Raw genomic sequence first — 25,173 nt, 5'->3', positions numbered from 1 at the left:
CTCCCTCCTCCCCCTGCTTCAGCCCTCTCCCCCCTCCCCCTGCTTCAGCCCCCTCCCCCTGCCTCCCCCCCTCCCCCTGCTTCAGCCCTCTCCCCCCTCCCCCTGCGCAGCGCCGCAAACTCACTGATGCGCCTGCAGCCTCTCGGAGTTCCTGCTGCTCTAAACATTAAAATAATTATTTCATTTTCTGTTCCTCACTTCTGATTACCTTCAATGGTGTCTGTTTGTTGCAACCAGCAGGTACAAAAACTAACTTGTTTTTATTTGACTATTTTTCTGTCCTGTCTGTTTATTATCTTCCTGCATCTCCTCTCAATCCTAAAGAGAAACTGCTACCTGGGTTCATATATATTCACCTCATGAGTTACCTTTGAACTGAAGTTCTAAAAGATCTACCGACCGCTAAAACAGCGGAGTGCTCGCTGCTCGCCGGCCGCATCAGTGATCGGTGCGTCACCGAGGACAAAACAGGTGATGCGCCCCGATCCACAGCAGCGAAACGCATCAGGCACAAATAAAAGAATAAAAGACAGAAAACATAAAAGGAAATGAGCCGACATGAACGATCGCGTGTTAAATTAGTTTTTGAGGTGGCGACACCTGATTTGATAATGTTACTGTGGCCGTGCTCAGGACGCAGATGTCTGGAGCGCGTCAACAATCAGAGCTTTGCATGTGCAAGCTGGTTAAGGTTAGGATGGGGGTGAGGGGAAGGCTAAATTGCAAGAGGGTAACGTCGGGGACACACCGGCCGCGGAAGCGCCGCGAAAATGGGACCGCCTTCATTCGGCGCCCTTGTTAACCTATTCTATTGACCACATGGGCTGCGGAAGCGCCGCGAATCGCCTCGCGCCGGCGCTCCAGCCCGCGCCGTGCAGCGATAATTTCGGCGTCGGCTCTATTTTTTTCGCGAACCGCGGGTGAATCGCGTCAATTCTGGCAGGAAGTCAAACCTAGACATAAGAGGCAGGCCAGTAAAGTTAACAAAATAAAGCATTTCAAAATAAAATTCCGCAAGAGTCAAATGTGTTCGTAATCAGACACTGCATAAAAACCACACGAACGTGCACACACATAAACACACATCGAACTTGTGTGACCACGTGAAGGGGTGAGTGTGGTTTTGGGTGTCTTCACCGGAGCAAACAGGACAGAGAGGCAGAAAGTCTGAGGCAAGCAGTTAAGATGGATGACTTTAAATTAATTATGGAAGTTGAGAAACACAAGGAGCTGTACGACCCCGAAAAACACGATTATTTACGTACCCATTTAGGAAGAAACTGCTAGGATACAGCTGCAGAACTGGAGCGGGTTCCAAGAGATTCAACTGGCAGAAACGACTCATACCATAGGTTCACACACACACACACACACACACACACACACACACACACACACACACACACACACACACACACACACACGCGTAGAGGAAAAGAGCTGAGAGAAGGGAGAGAGGAAATGGAGGACACCAAGTGTTTAAAAGAAAAACTGCAGCTGAGCCGAGGCGCCTCGACTGGGACGCGTCTGATCTGAACTGAGGAGCGGCGAGCAGCGGCCGAATTTCGTGAGCGATTCGCTTCGCGGCGCTTCCGCAGCGTTAAGGTCACAATTTGGTTAAATGTCTGTCTTACGGCGGGTGTCAGTACCGACGCCCTGGCACAGCGCGTTGCCTCCCGACGTGCAGGAGCTTGTCACCTGCTGACAGCAGGCTGCTGTCTTTTCTGAGGACTGCATCTTGGCGATCATTATCACGTGACAGCGACTAGTCGACGACAGGCATAACAAGTCACTACAGAGCAGTGAAGTCGACTAGTTCATACAACCCCTAGTCCTGACTATAGCTTTCAGGGCTCTACATGGTCAAGCTCCTCCCTACATTACTGACCTGTTAAAGCCTTATGCTCCGACCCGAGCCCTCAGGTCCACCCACCAGAACCTTCTAGAAGATCCAAAGACCAGATAGAAAAGTCGAGATGGTCGCTCCTTCCAGACTGTTGATCTTCCTTTATCCTTACGCAGCATCGACAGTCTGGACACTTTTAGAAACAGCTGAAGACCTTTTATTTAAAGCTGCTTCTACCTAAACCTTTTATTTTCTTATTTTTAACTCTATCTTGTATCATCTCTCAGTTTTTGTACTTTTATATTTTTCTGATGTTAATCTATGTCTGCTTTGAGATCATGATGTTTTCTTTGATCTGTGTGAAGCGCTTTGTGATTCGGTCTGTGGTAAGTGCCGTATAAATAACCTTTACTTACTACTTAGCTTTCTTCAGGGCAACAAGATGGAGCTGGCCACAGCCGCCCTTCCCCAGCTCAGGCTGCTCTACACTGAGAAGCTGCTCCTCCAGCGTCAGCTGAAGTCCCTGTTTGTGACATCACAAACAGTTCATTTTTATTTAGTCTACTTCCAATGATAGTGCTGGTGAAACACCGTGTGGGTCTTTGGGCGGGACAGTAGGGTTTGTTCTTCTGTCTACTTTGTGTAAGTTCCTCCATGGTGAAGTGTTTTCAGGACTGATGAGATGAGTGCATCCTATTGGTGATGACAGGATGGAGACCAGAGAGAGACGGCTTTTGTTTGGGTTTAACAGGGACAAGGCCAAAGTGGAAAAGGTGGTGACATCTCTTGGATTGAAGGTGATGGCCAGAGACTTGAGTCACTCCGACCCCAAAGTCCTACTTTCTGCTATCTGCCGCCAGTGGCTGCCGGTGTCCGAGGCTGTCCTCTGTATCCTTTAGCCTTTAGCCTGTTGGACTGGCTGCACCAGCTGTCTGTTTGGGTTTGAGTGTTTTAACAGAACCTGCAGTGATGGTCTGTAAGAAGCTTCCCAGTCCGTTAGACATGGCGAGTGAACGCGTGGAGAAACTGATGAGTGTGGGAGCCCGTCGATTTGACTCCCTACCTGAACAGACTAAAGACCTGAAAACAGGTACGTGTGCACCAGTCATCACAGCGCTGGCGCTGGGGGTGCTGTTTTCTCTTTGATCCACGAGAAAACAGCAAAGTACTGACTTCCCACATTTACTACATACTTAACTAATGTCAAATGTTATTGTGTGTCACCGGCATTTTAACATTAAACACGCTAGTTTAACCCTTTAGCAACAATCGTTTCATATAAGAGCTCTTTGTTTTGAGTGGTTTTAATAGAGTAGTTTTTTATTGAAGCGTAAACATGTTTTCTGCCCTCTGGTGGAAGCTAAAGTTGTATTTAGCTGTATTGTTGTAAAAGTAAAGGATGCATTAATATTAGTTAAAGCTGTTAGTGCTTGTACCAGGCTCTGAAGGACGGCCTGTCTCTCTAGGCTGGTCATATCGTTACACAAGGCTGCAGATCTGAAGGGAAGTTAGACTCTGAGACAGAAAAATGTGTTAAATCACACATTCACTCACTGGTGATGACTCGCAGTGTACCCACAGCTGCCCCTGGATCACCAGCAGAGGCAAGCCTTCGTATACAGGCACCACCAGCAGAGAACGGAGATTAAGTGTCTTTCCCAAGGACACAACTGCAACAGACTGGGGCTCGAACCCGCAACCCTCGAGCACTCAAGTCCTCTGCCACCAGATCTGATTGATACAAGAATGATTTGATTGTTTTTGTATAACTTTTATGCAAAATCAGTTTGCTTTTCGCTTATGTTTAAGGAAGACGAGGTGAGTGTTTTGACCTTTTTTCCCAGCATTCCTCCAGTGTTCCAGTGGGGAAAGTGCTCCTGTCATAATCTTTGTGGCCAAGATGTTTGTTGTGGAGACGAAGGCCCTGCCTCAGTTCAGACACAGGTCGGCATGTTGATTGTGCCTACACACACACACACACACAATTATTTTTGATATGTGCTTCACTGATGACAGATCTTGTTTCAGGCACTTGAACCAGGAGGAGATAGCTCAGCGCAGAGAGCTGGCAAGACAGCGACATGCTGAGAAGATGATTGCTAGTAAGACGGGTCCAGAGAGGGACAAAGACATCAGCCCCTCAGACAGTGCTCCAGCAGAATGCCAGCCTACTGGACTTAGTGCAGGTAAAGCCCGTCTCTGTGTAGTAAGAGTTGCAACTTCATCCATCCATGCATCCATTTTTGGCCGCTTATCCGGGATCGGGTTGCAGGGGCAGTAGCCTAAGCAGAGAGGCCCACACGTCTCTCTACCCAGCCCCTTGGGCCAGCTCCTTTGGGGGAATCCTAAGGCATTCCCTGGCCAGGTGAGAGACATAGTCCCTCCAACGTGTCCTGGGTCTCCCTATAGGCCTCCTCTCGGTTGGACGAGCCCGGAAAACCTCACCAGGGAGGCGTCCAGGAGGCATCCTGACTAGATACCTGAGCCACCTGAACTGGCTCCTCTTGACATGGAGGAGAAGTGGGTCTACTCCGAGCCCCTCCCGGATGATTGAGCTTCCTATCTCAAAGGGAGAGCCCAGCCACCCAGCAGAGAAAACTTGTTTCAGCGGTTTGTATCCTCGATCTCGTTCTTTCGGTCACTACCCAAAGCTCGTGACCATAAGTGAGGGTAGGAACGTAGTTCGACCGGTAAATCAAGAGCTTTACCTTCTTACTCAGCTCTCTCTTCACCACGACAGACCGGTACAATGCCCGCATCCCTGCAGACGCAGCACCAGTTCACCTGTCCATCTCACGCTCCATCTTTCCCTCGCTCGTGAACAAGCTTCAGCTCTCAGATAATTTAGTATTTGAAGTGTCACCTCCCCGATTGCACACCATGCACCACCAAGGTTTTCAGAACGGAGCTGCTGTGAACTATTCCCAAAGCAAAACATAAGTAATAAGAACAGTAAGCCAGAGAACATGCATCCAAATAAGGTTTTGGTATCAACTATCCCGGACGAGCCCCCATTTGTTACGATCCAGGCTGTCTAGGGGGCCTGGGGTAACAATTGAGGACGCATGTTCTCGTGTTAAAAGTAACAAAACAACATTTATTTACATAAATATAAACACAAAACACAGATTAACAGGACACATCAGCAGCAACGCAGAACGAGTAACAACTAAACTCTCATATTAACCAAATTAATACCAAAACTATGAAAGATCATCACATAATTTCCTTTTTACCGAGTGATGTCTTATTTAAAACAAGCGAAGGAGTAAAGTTTCCTTTACACCTAAAAAGGCTGACGGTTAAACAGAGTTTCCTAAGCACCCACCAAAGTTGTCACATAATACTTTAACTTAACAAAACCAAAAGCTGCTGAGGAGACAGCAGACCAGAGAGAACCTGCCTGGCCTGCTGCTCCCTGAATTGAGGGCTGGCTGACTTTTAGGTTGCTGGCAGAGCTGGTCATCAGGATCAGCTGGGAGAGTCTAATTGGGAGGCAATCTAGTGAGATGGGAGGCAGGTGCTGCATCTCCTCTCACACACACACAGGAAAAAAAAAAACCCAAATGACCCTGGGCCGTAACGAGCATTTCATTTCATTGGTAACTTTTGCTGCCTCAATGCCAGGACTCCCTTGAAAATGAGTTTTTAATCTCAGTGGGACCTTCCTGGTTAAATAAAGAATAAGTAAAAAATGAAACATTTCCTGCTACACACACACCTTCTTAACACACAACCTGCACACAAGAACAGCGTCGCTACCACACGCAGATGGGAGTTGACCCAGCTCCTCACGTCTGCTCTCTTGTTCCACTCACACCGTCCTTTGGAATTAGGTACACCCTGGAGGGCGTCCAGCAGGCACTCTCCTGCTGCGCACCTCCAGGCTGCTGTCATGTCTGGCCTGGCCAAAGACATTACTCATGATGCCAACAAAAAAATCAGATTTCTTGTTTTTCTTTCTGACGGTTGGCAAAATGTAAAAGCTAACTGCTAGTCATTACTTAACACTGTGCTACTGTGCTTAACATCAGTGGTGCGAAACGGCAGTGGAACGGTTTACTCGGGTGTTTTGCTGCGTGCCAGTCATCGACATATATACTGGACAATTTGTTTCCATAGACTCCAATTATAAGTTTTTGTGCCAAAATGGGAGGTGGCCACCACCGCCATTTTGATTGTGTCACAGGTTCCGTCAAGCCCAGACAATTCCATAAAAGGGAAAAGAGGTGGAGCTGAGGGTGGGGCTGTAAGGCTGGGATCAAATGACGACACCCGTCGAACTGAAGCAATGTAGCTACAAGCTAACCTGAAGCTAACCCAAAGATAATGCGGAGGTGGGAGCTAAGCTAACGGAGGTAGCGACCTAGCTACAACCGGAGTTAACTGTGCACAACACCAGAGCTTCTGAGTCAGAGATACGCCGGGCTGACCGCTGGGTAAAACCGGGTGGAACACAGAGGTCTCCGAGAGCTCCACAAGCCGGCAGCCGCACAGCAGACAGGCGCCGCTGCGATCTGAGATGCGCTGGGCTGCCGCTGAGGGGAGGGGACCATACCGATAGTCGGAACCCAGCTGCACCAACATGTTATATTTCAACCCATTTTCTAAAGTGCAGCATTATGTTAAATGCACTGGGCTTTACCCTATTACATTTAAATGTCATGGTTTAACAGTAGGGATGGGTACCTTTGACATTTGAATCGATCCGGTACTAATTCCCGGTACCTAGGAATCGATACCGGTACTTAACGGTACCAATTTTCGATACTTTTGAGTGTTTAATATTCTAATTCTCTTTTATAATTAAATGTATATTTTTCTCAATATATAACCATATTTGATAAATATCACGATAAATAACATTCAACTGTTTGTATTTTAACATCGTCCTTGTAGTTTTATAAGCTGATAATTAAACTGAAGCAAACATCTTCACTGTGAACTAAATTTACTGTGTATCTCAGGGGTGGGCAATTATTTTTTCCATGGGGCCACATGAGAAATAGAAAATATTGTGGAGGGCCAGGCCAAAAGGCTGAAGTCAATTAAGCATAATATTAATGGTATTTCTTTATAAAAAGCAGTAAATACCATTGTTTCTTCAAGCTGGTAAGAGTAGACTAAATGTTTTAAATGAGCAAAAAGGAAAAAGTGAGGTTGTCTTACAAAAATGTGATTTATTCAAATGTCCCAAGGCAATGGTAAACAAAGTGTGCACATTTGGTTTTTGTTAAACATTTGTGACTTATATTAGTTAACAGTTTCAGTCACATTCACTCCAAAACACATTCTGAGTTTCAAATATTGTTGGAAAGAGGTTCTTAGCATTCTACAGACACACAGTATTGTCTGTAAAATAAAATCACTGAACTGTGATCTTGAGAAAGAGGTTTAAAAAAAAGTGTCCCAGTTCACTGCTAGTTGCCTACATTAGTGGTCCAAATACCTTATTTTGTGTTTTTAAGCGATTTTTTTCTTATTCAGTGAGAGAAATCTAGTCTCTGCTGGGCTTTAACGAGTGCATCAGAGTCAGGTTGGATGTCTGAGGTGGAGATGCGAAGCACAGCTGACAAATGATCATCAGTGAGAGAGGATCTATACCTGGATTTTGTAAACTTCATCATTGAAAATGTTTGTTCACAAATGTAGGTAGAGCCGAAGAGAACCAACATCTTCTGAGCACGTCTCTTCAGGTTTGGAAAGTTCTCCTTAAGAGAAGAGTAGACATCCAGCAGAGATCCTGAATCTCTGCCTTCGAGTCCCAAACCCTCTTCAGCTCTTTCCCCAGGCTGAGCCATCTGACAGCTGTGTGGAGTCCTCCACAAGAGCCACAAACTGTCTGTGATCCATCGCCCGCGCCCTGATGAAGTTTATTATTTTAGTAACAACATCAGTAACATGGTTGATCTTTAGCACTGACTTGCACAACACATGTTGGTGTATAATACAATGCAAAAACACCTATTTTTGATCTGCATCGATTTCTGTCACTTTATCTTGCATGAGTTTCAAAAGTCCGACATTTTTCCCTGTAAAGCCGGGCGTACACTGTGCAACTTTTTCACTCGCAGCACTCAGCTTCAGCTCAAAGTGTACGACTTCCTCGCAGAGCAGATCTCACGAGTCATGTGCTCACACTGCACGTCTGGTAGCAACACGTCGGCCCTAAAAATGTGCTAAAAATAGCCGTTTTTACTCAACACGTCAGACTTTTTTGTCTTGTTTTGCCTGTTGTCCTTCGGGAGTGCTGCAGGAGGACACACAGGGATTTATGGGGGTTGGATGAGGAAAACGAAATAAAGAAAGTAAATCTGTGTTTAGTGATCAGTTTAATTTGACACGAACACGACAAACACGCTTTCTTGACAATCTTTGTAGAAACAAAAACGAACAGCGTGTGTTATTAGGGAAATAGCGAGCGAGCGGCGTTGATAAGACTGAAGAAAATGCAATTAACCCAGGACGGCATGCAAACTGATGTTTAATCTCTTCTACAAATTAGAAAATCTAAATATAGTTCTAGTTGAACATGAGAATTTTATTTATTTATTATTATTGCTTTTTTTTGGTTTGTTTTTGTGTTGTTTTTTTTTGAAGGCATTGTAACTGTTTTGTTGTTTACATTTTGATGATGAGGATGTAAACCTGAGGGGGTAGGGCTAAATAAGTATACACTTCTCCCTACTCCTTTTCAAACAATTGTGTGGAATGATTTTTATGAAATGTTGGTGAAAGTATATGTTTGAAATAAAGTGAACTGAACTGAATTGATGCAGGATTGCGCGCGCATGCGCCGTGAGCGGTTCTGATACTTTTTGGGTCGCAGCTGCTCGCATCGCCGCTTCAACAGTGCGATACCCTCACGAGGGACGAGCGAAATATTAAACACACCAGAAGTCCGTGCGACCTCACGACTGCTGATCGGCGGCTGGTCACGTGGTGTTAATCGCCTCTCGTAACCCCCTGTACACGACCGCTCGGCGCAAAACTCGCCCCGATGTCGTGGCTTCTCGCATGACTGGAAAATCGGCTCAAAAAAGTGAAAAAGTCGCACAGTGTACGCCCGGCTTAAGATTTGGACAACCGTCTGTGGTTACACCTGACAGTCTCTCCCATTTCAATCCCAGAGTGTCCGTGCACACATTTACCTCTGTAAAAAGATCACTCCCTGTCGTTGTCCCTTTCATCCACCGCATTGCTGCCCGCTCCTCTGTGAGCTTGAAGTCCGTTATCCCAGGACAAATACGAGCAGCTGGGCTGTGTCCCGGACATCACAGCTCTCGTCTAATGAGAAAAAGTCAAAACTTGCCACTTCACGTTGCAGCTGAAGCTCCAGGTTCCCCGCAATGTCCTCGATCCTCCTGGTCACGGTTCGCCTGGACAGCGGGATTTGCTCAAATGCACCTTTTTTCAGGGCATATTAGTGCGGCAGAGTCCACCATGCACTCTTTGACAAACTCTCCCTCCGAAAACGGCTTGCTGTTTTTAGCTATTTTGTGGGATATCACAAAGCTGGTCCTGGTTGCTGCATCCCTGGATGTGTGAAGCTTAGTAAAACAGCCTTGCTGCTTTTGCAACTTTGCAAGCAAAGCTTCGGATGCCCGTGCCCTCTCAGCATCAGACAAGTTCTTGTATTTTTCCGAGTGTTTCTTGTCGTAATGTCGACTCAAATTGTAGTCCTTAAACACGGCAATCTCCTCCCCGCAAACCAAACACACGGCTTTACCTCCGACTTCAGTAAAAAAATACTTAGCAGTCCAATTTTTGTTGAAAATCCTGCATTCGGCATCTTTCTTTTTGTTTTTTGCATGAGCGGACATTTCTCAGGCTACAATCACCATGTCAACCGCGGGCACTTGTTGCTATACGTATTGCGTCATTGTGTACGTAAAAAAACAACTTCAAAATAAAAGCAATGCAGCCTTAGCCCATGCATGAGGTAAAATGAGAAAATACATTTATTTTGTAATTTCCAATTAACCTTACGCGGGCCGGTCAAAGTCAACCAAAGGGCCGCATGTGGCCCGCGGGCCGTAAAATGCCCAGGTCTGGTGTATCTTCATTCCTTTTGCCGTCCTTTTACATTGATTTTTCCTACTGGGAAGTTAGAATTTCCGAGGAGAAAGCGAACGCACCATTAGCTGATAACAATGGTGGCAATGGAAGCTAACATATCAAGCTAACGTTATCTTAAACAGTTTATTTAGCTGCTGGAGCAGATTAAAACGATGATGCCTCACACTTAGATCGTTGTCGCTGGTTTCATCTTCACCCAATCACCCGTCGCGTTTAGTAAAGTGAAGCCAAACTTTAGAGCGCGTTCATGTTCTTCTAGTCGGAAATTCAGAGTTCCGAGGAGAAAGCGAACGCACCATTAGCGAAACGGAAGCTAACATATCAAGCTAACGTTATCTTAAACATTTTATTTACCTACCGAAGCAGATTAAGATGAGGATGTCTCACTTAGATCGTTGTCACTGGTTTCATCATCACCCAGTTACCCATCACATTTAGTGAAGTGGACCCAAGCGTTAGCGTGTTCTTTCTACCCATGCTGCTCTGTTTACAACTGGCTCGCAGCGACCGACGACATAACGCTCTTGCGCATGCGCAGCTGTCTAGGCACGTTCTCGTTATGAAGGACGGGTACCGAAACGAGGCACCGTTTGAAATGACGTGAATCGGTGCTCGGTCGGTACTATGGAATTCGGTCGGTACCTTAAAAAGAACCGAATTCGGTACCCATCCCTATTAAACAGTACATGTTAAAATCTAAGCTCAGCTCGGCAGTGACCTAAAATACATAAATATAATTTTACTTACCGAAAAAAATGAAGTGGAGACTCCTTGGACGCTCTATTAGTGCAATTAATGCCACAGCAAGTCATTTTGTCCAACAATTGCACAAATAATATCCAAACAAGAATACACAAACGGCACAACTAATGGTCTACGTTGAGAGACTAAAAATCCCGGAACAGTTTCCAGGCCAGGCCGAGGCTCTACTGAGGCCTTTCCCCGGAGCTAGCTCTGTGGTCACGTGGGTCTGATGCTCATTAATTATACAGAATTTTAGGCTTTTAATACACTTAAACAGAAGAGTGAGAAAAACATTCACCCCCCTCAGAGTTGTCATGAGTGTAAACTAGATCATTTAAACCTAAAACATGTTCTGGTACCAGGCTGTAAACATGTTTATTTCTGCTGTGAAATTGGTATTTTTAACATGGGAGTCAATGAGGATTTGCTCGCTTCTGACACCAGCCCCTAGTGGATGAGGGTGGAACTGCAATTTTTGTCACTTCCTGTTTTGCTTCATATCCAGACCTGAATTATGGGGGCTTGGTGCCAGTACACACTGGGAAAATCTCAGCTGTGGAGAGGCTTCTCTACCATGCTTCTTGCTGGACTTGCGAGATCACAACGTCACTCCAGACTTCTGCCACCCTCCTCCCTTGATTCTCAAAATTACAAAATCCCTTGAGACTTTAAAGGTCACGGTTTGTTTATGACATTTGCCGTTAAATTAAAGATGGCTGCCGAGGCAACTCCCACTTTGGTTGGCTTTGTCTACTTGCCTAAAAACTTTTTCAAAAACAGCAAAATACCTCGGTGCCTCCCTTCAACTTGTTTTTTTGCTGTTGTGATGTGTTTTTATCTAATTTTCTACTGAATTGTCCAAGGAAAAGGGGCCAATCAAGCACTGCTTCCAACTAGGAGTCTCAATGTTTTCCAGACAACACTACTTGTTAATGGTTGTGGCCAGCCACCACTACCTCCAGGTTAACCTGGACTTTCAAATGAACCTAAACCATCCACGGGTGCTTTACGAGTTGTTATAATACTTCTGGCTCGCGACGTTAAATTAAATCCTGGGCCTAAGCCAAGGCTATTCAGGCCACAGCAATAGCGACACTGACTATTAGCCCTGCTAGCTGGCTCATATTAGCAGCAACCTAAACCAGCTACTTGGCTACAGCCACCTGGGCTACCATCTTTTCCACCAGACCTAGCACCACTACCATTCTCTAGGCTATCATCATCAACCCCAGGGTTCCCACCCTTGCACCCAGAATCTCTACCACTCACTTCTACAGCACGCCTGGTCCACTCCTCACTGCCACCATCGCTCCCAATGAGCAATGGGCATGGGGGGTGGGGGGTGGGGTGACCCCAAGGTACAGAGGTTCGTAGAAAAGACAGCAGTACGACCAGGTCGGTCCAGAGTCGTCTCCCGGATTACAACAGATAGAGGAAATCGTTAGCGTCTAGAACAGTTGTTTCTGAATAGCTGAAGGAATAATTTTGCTGTGTCAGCAGTAGCGTGCAGCAGGTTTGACAGCTTGTCAAGAGATGCGGTGGTTAGAGAGTTTGCCCGGTGGCCAGTCCGGAGTTCTGCTCAAAAGCTAACTGAATCACTTAGCAAGTTTCTGTTTTAATATTCCCATATTATGATTACCTGGCCAATCGGGACGTGCCATGTTAAGAGGTGTTAACAAACAACCCTCAGAACATCACGCCTTCTTTCAGATAGAAGGTTCTCTGATTTGTGGGCAAGAAAGTATCTATTTGCATTAAATTTCTTTAACTTTTATTTATCTCTAATGAACCTTGTGTCTGAGTGTAGATAATGATTCACTTGTTAAACCAAACATTACTGATCATAACATCCAAATGTTTCATTGTAATATTAAAATTCATTTCAACTTCATTGAATTAGACACAGATAATTCAAAGATCAATATTATTATTCATATAACAATTTTTCAGTCAACCATATTATTATTTAATAATTAGAACAGAAAGCCAGGCTCTTGATTTACCGGTCGATCTACGTCCCAATCCTCACCTATGGTCATGAGCTTTGGGTAATGACCGAAAGAACGAGATCACGGATACAAGCGGCCGAAATGAGTTTCCTCCGTAGGGTGGCCGGGCTCAGCCTTAGAGATAGGGTGAGGAGCTCGGACATTCGGGAGGGACTCGGAGTAGAACCGCTGCTCCTCCGGATCAAAAGGAGCCAGTTGAGGTGGTTTGGGCATCTGGTCAGGATGCCTCCTGGATGCCTCCCTGGGGAGGTGTTTCGGGCATGTCCTGCCGGCAGGAGGTCCCCGGGTCGACCCAGGACACGTTGGAGAGGTTACATCTCCAATCTGGTCCGGGAACGCCTTGGGGTCCTACCGGAGGAGCTGGTGGAGGTGGCCGGGGAGAGGACGGTCTGGAGCTCCCTAGTTTGGATGCTGCCCCTGCGACCCGGACCGGAGGAGGAAGATGACGACGACATCGACGACAATTATTTAACTTAAAAGTTGTAAAAGTTAATCTTTCATGAGAGAGCGATCCTGCGGTCTTATCAAAAGCAAGCTTTGTTTGGGAACACAGGCTGACATCTTGTCCCCTTGAAATGTCAACAAGGACTGCAGAATCTTCTAGCTTGTTGGAAGATAGAATGTAAAATCCACTTTAGAGGATGGAACTATGTCTGTAGATGACCCATGGCATGTAGGTCAATCTGTAGGTGAAAACTGACCATTTCTGGACGTTACATGGCGTATATAGCTCTGACTTTATACGAGAGTTTTCTGAGTGATGTTATACCAAAATATGATCAAGTTTTGATTCTGGTTGATTTTAATATTCATGTATGTTTGCCTCAACAAGACTTTGGTGATGTAAACTTAATAGATTATTTTTATTTTGATACAAGTGGTCAGTGGCCCCACACAGGAACGTGGGCACACACTGGACCTGGTGCTGGTGTCTGGTTATCCGTGTCTAACCTGACAATTGGAGAGACCGTATGCTCAGATCACACGCCCCTTTTGTTTAATTTAATTTCTACAATTCAGCCCATGGAAAAACATGGTCAGGTCTTGTCATTTATTAAATTCTTCTACAGCAGCTGAATTCTCAAAGGTTTTTATGTCAGTGAGGAACAGCCATTCTTCAATGGTGTCCAACACCAAGGAATTTAACCACGTCTTTAACTCTGCATGTACAATCAGTTTAGCTGTTGCTGCTCCGCTGAAACTCAGAGAACCAAGGCTCAAGTCAGAACCCTGGTTATCTGAAACTGCCTGTTCGAGCAGACAGATGTGCAGAAGGGCAGAATGCAAGTGGAAAAAAGATGAAGTGCAGGTCTCCTATGAGAGCTGGTGGTCCTACCAGAGGGCTGTGGAAAAAGGAGATGTTTTCAGATATTATCAGGACAAATTCTAATAATCCTTTCATTTGGTTCAATACCTTGGACTCTGCTTTGAATGTTTGAGGCTGTGTTTTCCTGATGCAGCTGTGGACTCCTGTAATAGCTGCCTACTTTTGGATAAAGTTGAGTGCTCGAGCTAAGATCTGCGCTCCTTCTCACGAGCACTCTACTCTGATACCAGCACCAGCGGTGTTTAAGACTTTTCAGCCTGTGTCTCTACCGGAGTTGGAAAATTTACTTTAACCCTCCCACTGTCCTAATGGGTGACCCCGCGAGGAAAGCCAACCATTGAGCAGGGTTGATGGTTTATCCCTTGAGGTCCACGTGGCAGGAGTGAGGTGGTGCTCACTCCTTACTCCTGCCACGTGGACCTCAAGGGATAAACCATCAACCCTGCTCAATGGTTGGCTTTCCTCGCGGGGTCACCCATTAGGACAGTGGGAGGGTTAAAGTGAACTGGGTTACCCTTTGACTGTCTGACTGTCTGCATGCTTAGGGCTTCCCTATTTAGGGAAGTGTTTCCAGCTTTGGGCCCATTTGTTCTGGAAAGGGTAAATAGCAGTTTAAGGGTGAGTGCTGTCCCACAATCTAAAATGTATACATGCAGCCCTATGACCACCATTAAAGAAACCAGGTTTGGATATGAATGATGTGGGCAGTTTTGGAGAAGGTTGTGTTGCATCAGATTACCACAGAGGTCTATTCTTGGCACCCTTCTGTTCTGTTTATTTACTGCTATAGAGCTCCGGGAGGTGACGTCACTTCTCCCGGCATGCAACAGTTCAAATCGAAATGGCGCCATATTGGCAGGCAGAAGCTGGCAGCTGGGCTATTTGTTATTGTCAGAAAACTCAATCAGACAGGAAATATGGTAGATTCCTGTTGTGCCCCAGGATGCAGAACAGACACGGACGACATAAGGAATGAGCCATCTACAGGATTCCCCAAGATCCGGAGCGCCGCAAACGTTGGATCATTGTAATAAAACGCACTAGTGACCGGGCTAAAATGAAGCTGTGGGATCCCGAGAGTAAAGGTTTTCGCTTATGCAGCGACCGCTTCATATCAGGTACTTAAACCAACGTTTCCTCAACTGTGTATGGTATTTATTTTAAATGCTTTTATTATGATTCTTAGTGGGCTTCCTAAACTTATTTTGGCGTGGCTTTTTCCATCTTATTACTCATAGCAACAAGTAAACGTCACGTAAAACGTTGCCTCGTGAGTTCTGCGTGCTGCCGTTTCCGTGTTTTATGATCACAGCAATCAACCGGCTAAGCTGTATTTAATTTTTAAGCAATGGTTGATCAATTGTCAGATCACACATAAAAAGCACTTTGGATTGCTGTTATCTGTCTCACCGAGACAGATCTCAGACAGATCCTGAGACGCTCCTGCCTGACATATTTATTTTATTCACGGAAAAAAAAATCAAACTAGTGATTTCTCTTGGCGTTCAGTTTATACATTCAAACAGCACAGCACTCGATTTAAACTACTTACATGTAAATCTGTTATTTGTCCATCCATCCATCCATTTTCATCCACTTATCCGGAGTCGGGTTGCGGGGGCAGTAGCATCGAGAGGCCCAGACTTCCCTCTCCCCAGCCACTTGGGCCAGCTCCTCCGGGGGAATCCCAAGGGGTTCCCCGGCCAGGTCCGGTAAGAAGTCCGCTCCGACAGCTTCTGGTGTTTTTAAAAAGTATCCCAGGGGCACGGTAAGGGTCGGAGATGTTTAGTCTATTTAATTTCTGACTATATAAAAACGATTTCTTCTGTTTTAAAGTGTGAAGTAAACGCCGACGAAGTAAAATCCAAACCGATCCCTTTCATTTTGTTTACATTTGTTGCCTGCCAACATGGCGTCTACTCTCTGAGAGTCACGTGACGTCCGGAGTGCTATAGAGCATGTTGTTTCATAAACATAAGATCAGTTTTCACCTATGTGGGACGATTGCCAGGTTTATATTCCCCTAAAGCATGGTGCAGCAACCATAGTCCAGACATTTTTGGACGGCATATCAGAGGTTAAAGCATGGTTGGCAGTGGAAATGACAAATCTGAGCTTATTCTCTTCAGTCCAAATGTGAGACGTGACAATTCATTGGCTCTAGAGTTGACAACACTGGTCCCATTTAGGATGGAGGAGGTTACCAGTCTGGGAGTAAAGTTGGAACAATGGCCTCGCTTTGGAAAAACACATCATGGGGCAGTTGAATCTTGCTTTTTTCACTTAAGACGCATCACTAAAATGAGATCTATCAAGAGCTCATCTGAAAACTAGTTTTTGTTGTGCAATGTATAAATTTTTGCTACTACCAATTTTAGTAAAACAGATGATTTTGTGATCAAAGTCAAAGTCATTTATTGTCATTTCCACCACATGTGCAGGACATACAGAGAAACGAAATTGAGTTTCAGTGCACACAATTCAGAGATCAGACATACGTGGGTAAGACACATGACAAGAATTGGTGACTGCGGTCATTCGCAACATGAGTCGCGCTACCTTAATAGATAGATGAAAAGGGTGTTACATGAGGATAAGTGGGGGTAAGGTGAAAAAAAAAAGGCATAGCAGAGTTAGACCCAGCGGGGAAGTTGTATTATTAACCTTAATTTCATGTTATGGCGTTAAACACGTGTTCAGTTAAACCCAGCCTGGTGGAAATTCTGGAAATTGTTCTTTTGTTCATTGAGCTGCTGAATAAACTCATACTTTCTTTTGTGCCTCCTCTCCACTGCCAGGATTAAAGCCATATCTCAAACAATGCTGGGAGTGAATGAGCTGTTAGGTTGCATGTATTGACATAATCTACGTAGGTCAGACAAAGTGCAGCCCACAAACTCTTTATGATGAACAATGCAAATAGAAACAGTGTTCCCTCGCCCTGATGCCGGTCACCGGAGCCCCCCGTTGGAGCCAGGCCTGATGTTGGGAAACGTAGGCTAGTGCCTGGTGGCCTGGCTTTCACCCATCGAGCCTGGCCGGGCAAAGCCCTAAGAGGAAGTATGGGTCTCCCTTCCCATGGGGAAGGGGCCAAAAGGGTGGGTCTCAATGTGTGATGAGTGGTGGCCGAAGGCAGGGACCTTTGTGGTCTGATCCTCGGCTACAGAAGCTGACTCTTGATACGTGGAATGTCACCTCTCTGGTGGGGAAGGAGCCTGAGTTGGTGTGAGAGGCTGAGAGGTTTTGACTAGATATAGTCGGATTCACCTTGACGCATGACTCTGGCTCCAGAAAGTTTCCTTGAGAGGGTCTGAACACTCTACCACTCTGGAGTTGCTACCACTGAGAGGCGCCAAGCAGGGGGGGGGGGGGGGGGGACTAGTTGCCCCCTATCTTGGTACCTGTATGTTGGTGTTTACCCTGGTGAACAAGAGGGTAGCCTCCCTCTCCCTACGTTTGGGGGGACGGGTCCTGACTGTTGTCTGTTCTTGTACACAAAACTACAGTTAAGACTACCCACCCTTTTTGCTGGAGAGCGCTCCCTCAGGTGACTCCCTCGTTCTGCGGGGGGACCTTAATGCTCACGTGGGCGACAACAGTGAGACCTGGAGAGGTGTGGTGGGGAAGAACGGCCCCCCGATCTGATGCCAGTCAAGCTCAATTGCATTGTAATGGTTTGCTGGGAACGTCAGGCAGAGTCCCCTGTTAGAAGATGTTTTAATTCCCACCTCCTTTAACCAGCTCAGTGGCCTAGTGGTAGAGTGTCCGTCCTGAGACTGGGAGATTCGGGTTCAAATCCTGGTCTGTCATACCAAAGCCTTTAAAAAAAATGGGACGCAATGCCTCCTTGCTTGACACTCAACATTAAGGAGATGGATTGGTGGTTTAAACCACCAAATGTTTACTGAGCACGGCTGTTTCTGCAGCTCACTGCTCCCTCAGGGGATGGGGACTTTAACTTTAACTTGACTGAACTTCCAAAGTGTTCCAAGGGAGGCGGGGGACATCAAGTCTGAGTAGGTCATGTTCTGTGCTTTCATTGTTGAGGCGGCCAACCAGAGCTGTGTCCGCAGAGTCGTCAGTGCATGTTGTGGTGGCAATCCCTGAACTCACTGGTAGACGAAGACGGTTAGGGATGCCATCAAGCTGAAGAAAGAGTTGTCGGGTCTTTTTGGCCTGTGGGACTCCAGAGGCAGCTGATGGTTACTGGCAGGCCAAGTGGACTTTGGCCCAGGCGATCACAGAAGCAAAAACCCAGTCTGTCACCTTTGACCTTTAGCCTGGTGCTGCACAACCAGTAGACTTTGATCACTGGACCTCAGGGACCTGCTGGGGGTGTAGGGACTAAGAAGATCACCAATGTAAGATGGTGCTTGTCCATGTAAGGCCCTATAGACCAGAACCAGGATCTAGAAATGAACCCTGAAGTTGACTGGCAGCAGGGGTGATGTGAGTTTACTCTGACAGTTTGGTCCGAAGCCGAGCACAGGCATTTTGAACCACCTGTAGGCGGTTGTGAAGTAAGGGTCCGATTTTGACACAGTAAACGTTTGTTGCTGTAAAGCAGGTACAGAACTCCCACTGGTTAACTTACTCATCCCACAAAACTGTTAAGTGCAGTTTCTGGTCAGCAGAGGGTTGCCGAGTGCTCTCCGATGTGAAGCTGGTCAGGGTTCTACCAACAGAATCACTGCAAACCTATTTTTACATCAATAGCTTAGTATTAAAATCTCATTAGTGTTGAATACTAATACCTGCACAGGTAGAGACGGGTTACAGTCACACTTCTGAGTACACTCTGTAAGTCTGCTCTGACTTAGCACACCACATGTCTGCTGATGTAGGAAAAAACTAAAGGGACGATGAAGGCAGACCTCCTGTCTGACACGGACTTGGCCTGCTACCTGCCATACCTGCAGGCAGGGGCGGATTTAGGACTGAAGAAGATCCGGGGCTTAACACACACGCGCGCGCACGCGCACACACACGCATGCGCGCACACACGTGACACGCACTAGTCAACATCATATATATTTGTCTTGTACCACATAATGTTTAATCTGAAGCTACATATTCAGCATATTCAGGGCAGAGTATTGTTCCTGTTAGTGTTTAGTGTGAGATGATAGTGAATATTCCCTTTCTTTCTCCAACAACTTTACCTGATAGTAAGCTAACTTTAGGCAAACCAGCAGCACAACAAATATTTTCAAATAAGACTCACAAACCTGAGTCAACACCAGTCTCATCAGAGCTGGGGTTCTGTCGTTGTACTTTTGGTCTAAAAAAACGTCCTTATATCCATCTTCACTCATGCGTTTCAGAGACTGCAGAAGCCAGCTGCTGAAGGGCTTCTCTTCAGTCTCAGGTAAACTGTATACTGACTAAGTAGCCTAGTGGTAGAGTGTCTGCCCTGAGATCGGGAGATCAGGGGTTCGACTCCTGGTCGGGTCATACCAAAGATTTTGAGAAAAATGGGACCCAATGCCTCCCTGCTTGACACTCAGCATTGGATTGGGGTTGGATTGGGGGGTTAAACCACCAAATAGTTCCCGAGCGCGGCGTGTCTGCAACTCAGGGGATGGGTCAAAATCGGAGAATAAATTTCACCACACACCTGTGTGTGTGACGACTAAATGGGACTTTACAAACTACTGCCAGCTGCGCCCTCTCTGTGTGACTTTGGTACTGCATGTTACTTCCGCGATTTAGATCCGGGGCTTATCATGAAAGATCCGGGGCTTCAGCCCAAGTAGCCGGGCCTAACGCCGCCCCTGCCTGCAGGACACACCTCTAGAAAGAAAGCATTAGCTAAGCCCGAGCCAAGACTAATGGTCTTTACAGCAGAGTTGTAATAACTGTTCTATACATCCCAACTCAAACCCTGCAGTGCATCAACAGAACTGTGTGACTATACCCAGCCATCAGCAACACCTCTAACCATGATGTCTTTCTGAATGTGACCTGATAATCTAGAGTTAGATGGACTATTCTTCTACCTGTGGACTAAAACTTTAGATTAGTTCTCTAATAGGATGTAAAATAAAGTTTGGTGCCAGATGAAATTTGCTGATCTCAGCTGGGGTTTGTTTTGTTTCTCCTTCATCAGCTAAGATGGAAAGTTTGACTCTGAAGGAGCCAGAAGAGGACGGGGAGCAGAAGGAGGTTTTCATTGCATTTGCTCGAGTCTACAGTGGGATGGTGAAGAAAGGTCAAAGGTTGTTTGTTCTAGGACCAAAGTATGATCCATCCCAGGCCCTGCGTTTGGTAAAGCACCGTGAATTGACACAGTTTACCTGCTGTACAGGTCCTTTTGGTTTTTGCTTCATGCTCATTGGCAGTAAAACGCTGGTTTAAACACAGTCAACAGTGTTAATGTTCATTATTCCCATAAGTTATTGGTTGTTAGGATAAAACATTTGAGTTAGATAAACCACATAGGAGACACACACAGTGATAACTGTGAGGTAGGGCTGCTCGATTATGGCAAAAACAATAATCACGATTATGGTGACTGAAATTGAGATCATGATCATTCAGGATGATTTTTCAATTAATGTTGATTTTATTGGTTTTTATTCTGTCATAAAACTGCTCAGGGCACAATCAGGACAAAAATAAACAAGAAACAAGATGATCACTAAAAGAACTCCTGATTCCCAGTATAAAAAGACCAATATACTTACAGCTCATAGTTTATGACCCAAGGGCTACAGACCTTGGTTTAACTCATTTAAGTCTAACCAGTACAGACCCAAATACCAATATCTTGCAAATACTGACAGCAAGAATTATACAGTGGCATTTATAACAAATACATGCAAATAAATTGATGTTCACAAAATGTTGCATAGCATTTATTGAGTCTTGTCAAGGTGCTGTAGGAGCGTGCACTAGCACCGTGTCCTCAGAGAGATTAGTTATTAGTTATCAGTGTGAGGAACTTATTTCTACCTTATTTATAAACTATTTATCTACAAGTCCATCAGTTAATGTAATAATTGTCTCAACCACAGCTGCACCCCCCACCCCCACCCCGGTCTCACAACAATCAGGGCAAGCTGCACGTGTGTTTAGCACGCCGCACGCGCACATTTAACCGTTTTTAGCGGCTCAGGAGTCCGCAGGTGCGGTGTGTGTCACTCACTCTGGTTAATCCAACAGGGAGCCGGCTCTGAGAGCTGTCTTTAGCGACCGACACATCACTACATCATTCCCTTTCCTAATGTCCTGAAGAACGGTCCGGAGCGCAGGCGGAGTGTTTAGCTAACCTGCAGGAAATGTCGACGACAGTTATCCAGAAAGTAGCTAAGGGTTACCAGAGATGTTTCTGAGGTGTTCGCTAGGTAGTAGGTACTTTTAGGATTAAAAAGTCAAGAAGGGGGTCTGAAAAGCTGCTAGAAATAGCGTCAAAAGTCGCTAAGTTGGCAACACTGTGGGAGGAGCGCTTCATTTGCAACTCAGGGCAGCGCAAGTGGGAGGAGCAAATAATCGGCTTGTTTTGTTTTTATAATCGTTCAAAACTCAGATCGTAATCGTGATTAAAATTCCATTCATTGAGCAGCCCTAGTGAGAAGTGAAACAACGTTTACAGAAAGTATAATTCTCTATCCTCAGATGTATCTTCAGAGAAGATGTGTCATAAACCAGTGTGTCCCTAGAAAGGTTTACCGCTGGGATGCTAGTTGACGATGGGGGGGGGGGGGGTTGGAAAAGCGCCCTGACAGTAGAACTGCAACAGTTTTCTAACTGCTTTGGTTTCCAGCTGCCAGAGGGATGCACCGCATCTCATGATGGGCTGAAGGTACCTCACCTGTCATGCTGCTCTATGGAAAACCTTTATCTTCTCATGGGCAGAGAGCTGGAGGAGTTGGAGGAGGTGCCTGCAGGAAATATCCTTGGTAAGCATGTATCTTTGGTTCATGGTCGTAAAGTTTTAAATCCGGCAATCGCATGTGGCTCCTGACATGAAGATGCGACTGAGACATTTCAGAACTCATTGTTGAGTCTCGATCGCTGACCTTTACCTGAACCAGGTGAGCCCCACAGAGCTAAACGCCCAGAACACAGCAGAGCGTCACAAAGCGCCGTGGAACCATGAGCGTTTCTAATCGTCGCCCTTGTTAACCTGCGCTCTCGGCCACATCAGCTGCAAAGCGCCGCGAAGGCTTGCGCCGTGCAGCCATCGCTTGGACGTGAGCTCTAAGCTATTTGTGAGCCGTGAGTGAGCCGCGTCTAATTGGGGCGGGGGGAGTTTGGAAAACCGTAGGCGTGAGCAGAAGCGCTCGTTGAAAATCCTCGCCTGATGTGAACAGAGGAAGAGTGGACAGCGCCTGAAGCTCGTGAGCGATCCGCTTCGTGGCTGGTGTGTTCCGAGCTTCAGGTGTGGTTCTTGCTTCCTTTCTTCTCGAGGCTCTTCAGAACTGTGCTTGACACGTCGCTTTACCAGAGCCTACTTCCTGCTTTGAGACGGGTACCATACAGAGCTCAGCATGATCGAGTACAACTACCTTCAAACGTGCGACTAATCAGGAGCTCAATGGACAAATCTCCAGAATGCTCCCACGGCTGGGTTGAAGTCCATAGCATGAAATTAAGGTTAATAATGTAACTTAGTTCACGCAACCTTCAGAAAATATGAAAATCGTAGTGTGTTGTTTTTATTTAGACTTCAATACAAACAGCAGAGGATCTAAAGACGTGGAACCTTCTCACCAGGACCACTGACCGAGGTGGTGAAATGTAACAATCCAGAACGTTTCTCCAAAATGAAGCCCTAATCTCACAGAAACCAGGATTATTTGTTGCAGATGTTACTGGATCACAACTGTGGTTGGAATGGAAGTCAATGGGACGTTTGTCTGCTAGGGTCCCAGAGGATGGTCACTGTTCCATCTGCTGCTACACAAAACTATTTCCTAGGATAACCAAGACTCATTTATAATACTTGCCTCAGACAGGAAGGTTTTATTTCTGGTGCTTTTTTCATAAATTACAGCAAAGACTGAGTAATCAAACTGGATTTTAAATGTTTAAAAAGTTTTTAAACAAATCTGTGAAAAAAACAAAAAAGAATATTAATTTTTATAACCATATGAGGTCAAAAGAGTATAGTAAATCAAAGCAACGCCTGAATGGAAATTTAATAATAAACATTCAAGTGTGGACAGCATCCATCTTTCTGCTGGATATCTGAGGAACATCTCCATCTTTCTGCTGGATATCTGAGGAACATCTCCATCTTTCTGCTGGATATCTGAGGAACATCTCCATCTTTCTGCTGGATATCTGAGGAACATCTCCATCTTTCTGCTGGATATCTGAGGAACATCTCCATCTTTCTGCTGGATATCTGAGGAACATCTCCATCTTTCTGCTGGATATCTGAGGAACATCTCCATCTTTCTGCTGGATATCTGAGGAACATCTCCATCTTTCTGCTGGATATCTGAGGAACATCTCCATCTTTCTGCTGGATATCTGAGGAACATCTCCATCTTTCTGCTGGATATCTGAGGAACATCTCCATCTTTCTGCTGGATATCTGAGGAACATCTCCATCTTCAGCTGGATATCTGAGGAACATCTCCATCTTCAGCTGGATATCTGAGGAACATCTCCATCTTCAGCTGGATATCTGAGGAACATCTCCATCTTCAGCTGGATATCTGAGGAACATCTCCATCTTTCTGCTGGATATCTGAGGAACATCTCCATCTTCAGCTGGATATCTGAGGAACATCTCCATCTTCAGCTGGATATCTGAGGAACATCTCCATCTTCTGCTGGATATCTGAGGAACATCTCCATCTTCTGCTGGATATCTGAGGAACATCTCCATCTTCTGCTGGATATCTGAGGAACATCTCCATCTTTAGCTGGATATCTGAGAAACATCTCAAGCTTTCAAAAGAACTGCTGTTTTTTAAATTGAATTTTGTGGTTTTCTAACTTGTCTAAACAGTTTTGGCCAAAGAGGCAGCTGCTGTTAGCGTTTAGGTGAGACAGCCACCGTTAGATGCTAACAGACATTCATCTTGGTTTCATGCAAAAGCAAACCCAGTGTGTTAAACACAAAATAAAACCAGCTTTCTCTAAAAACAGATTTAACATCTAGATCTACAAAAAGCACAGTTGAGTTTTTCTGGGAAGGTGCAACAATAAATCCTCCAGCTGGATCAACATGATTAATTGTAAGAACCTGAGTTAGGATCAGACTCAAACCTCCATGGTAATGCTTAAGGACATTGTGGAGCTCACACAAACAAAAACACAGGTTCTAATTAGAAAACCAGGTGAAGTTAAACGTTTTAAAATATATTACAAGTAAAACTTTTAATGATGCAGAGGGTTAGGGTCCAAGATCTCTTTACCGCCGAAAGGAGGAACCTGCACTCTGCAGATGTAGAATGTAGATTTGCGGGGAGCACCAATCCCTGCAGGCATCTGATGGATCGCTATGGATTTTTCACAAAGCATGGTTTTTGACAGCGGCGTATCCACGCTCTCTTCTTTCACCTTTTGAGTTGAAGTTGAAGCGTCGGATGTAGTAGACACTTCTTCCTCGTGGCTTGGTGCTTCATTCATCTCCTCGTGGTTCATCATTTTTTCTTAGAGGTCGGCTTTTCACAATTTGGACACGATCTGAGCTTTTAAAGAGGAGATCGGGGGGGCTAACACTATAGGATTACACTCAGAAGGGAGGGGCTGTGGGAACCGCTGGGCTAACACAAAAAGAAACTTCACGCGCCATTACACACATTAGGCTATGACGTGGGGGGTCATGGACATCTGGCCGTTCAACAATACGCCATTGTTGCTGCGGCGTGGGGGGTCTAGGCCATCTGCTCGATGAACAATACAAATGTCCAATTGATTGATGATAGGAAAGGGGAGCAAGGTCAAGGGTCAAAATGAACAATAGACCTGAAAGGTCAAAAGGTCAAAGAACAATAGACCTGTCAAAATGTTTGACGAAAGGTGGGTTATAATACTATTCCCATCCACACCATTCCCATCCACTCCATTCCTCTCCACACCATTCCCATCCACTCCATTCCTCTCCACACCATTCCCATCCACTCCATTCCTCTCCACACCATTCCCATCCACTCCATTCCTCTCCACACCATTCCCATCCACTCCATTCCCATCCACACCATTCCCAT

The 25,173-nt window shown here is 45.6% G+C and overlaps 1 protein-coding gene across 2 annotated transcripts in view; it reads left to right on the top strand.

The window, feature by feature from the left end:
• efl1 (elongation factor like GTPase 1) overlaps positions 1–25,173 on the top strand; it is a 98,982-nt gene that overhangs the window by 28,220 nt on the left and 45,589 nt on the right. Inside the window, exons 10-15 of one of the 2 annotated variants that reach the window (XM_070554584.1) lie at positions 2,598–2,734; positions 2,814–2,936; positions 3,691–3,790; positions 3,875–4,032; positions 20,115–20,272; positions 21,771–21,906. In XM_070554584.1, the coding sequence (XP_070410685.1) occupies positions 2,598–2,734; positions 2,814–2,936; positions 3,691–3,790; positions 3,875–4,032; positions 20,115–20,272; positions 21,771–21,906 (812 nt within the window). The remainder of the gene's footprint in view (positions 1–2,597; positions 2,735–2,813; positions 2,937–3,690; positions 3,791–3,874; positions 4,033–20,114; positions 20,273–21,770; positions 21,907–25,173) is intronic. The other variant, XM_070554585.1, reaches the window with a different exon arrangement.

This window comes from Nothobranchius furzeri, chromosome 9 (assembly GCF_043380555.1).
Source record: "Nothobranchius furzeri strain GRZ-AD chromosome 9, NfurGRZ-RIMD1, whole genome shotgun sequence".
Classification (NCBI taxonomy): domain Eukaryota; kingdom Metazoa; phylum Chordata; class Actinopteri; order Cyprinodontiformes; family Nothobranchiidae; genus Nothobranchius; species Nothobranchius furzeri.
The sequence above is the reverse complement of the archived record's forward strand: the minus strand, read 5'-3'. Positions and strand labels throughout refer to the sequence as shown.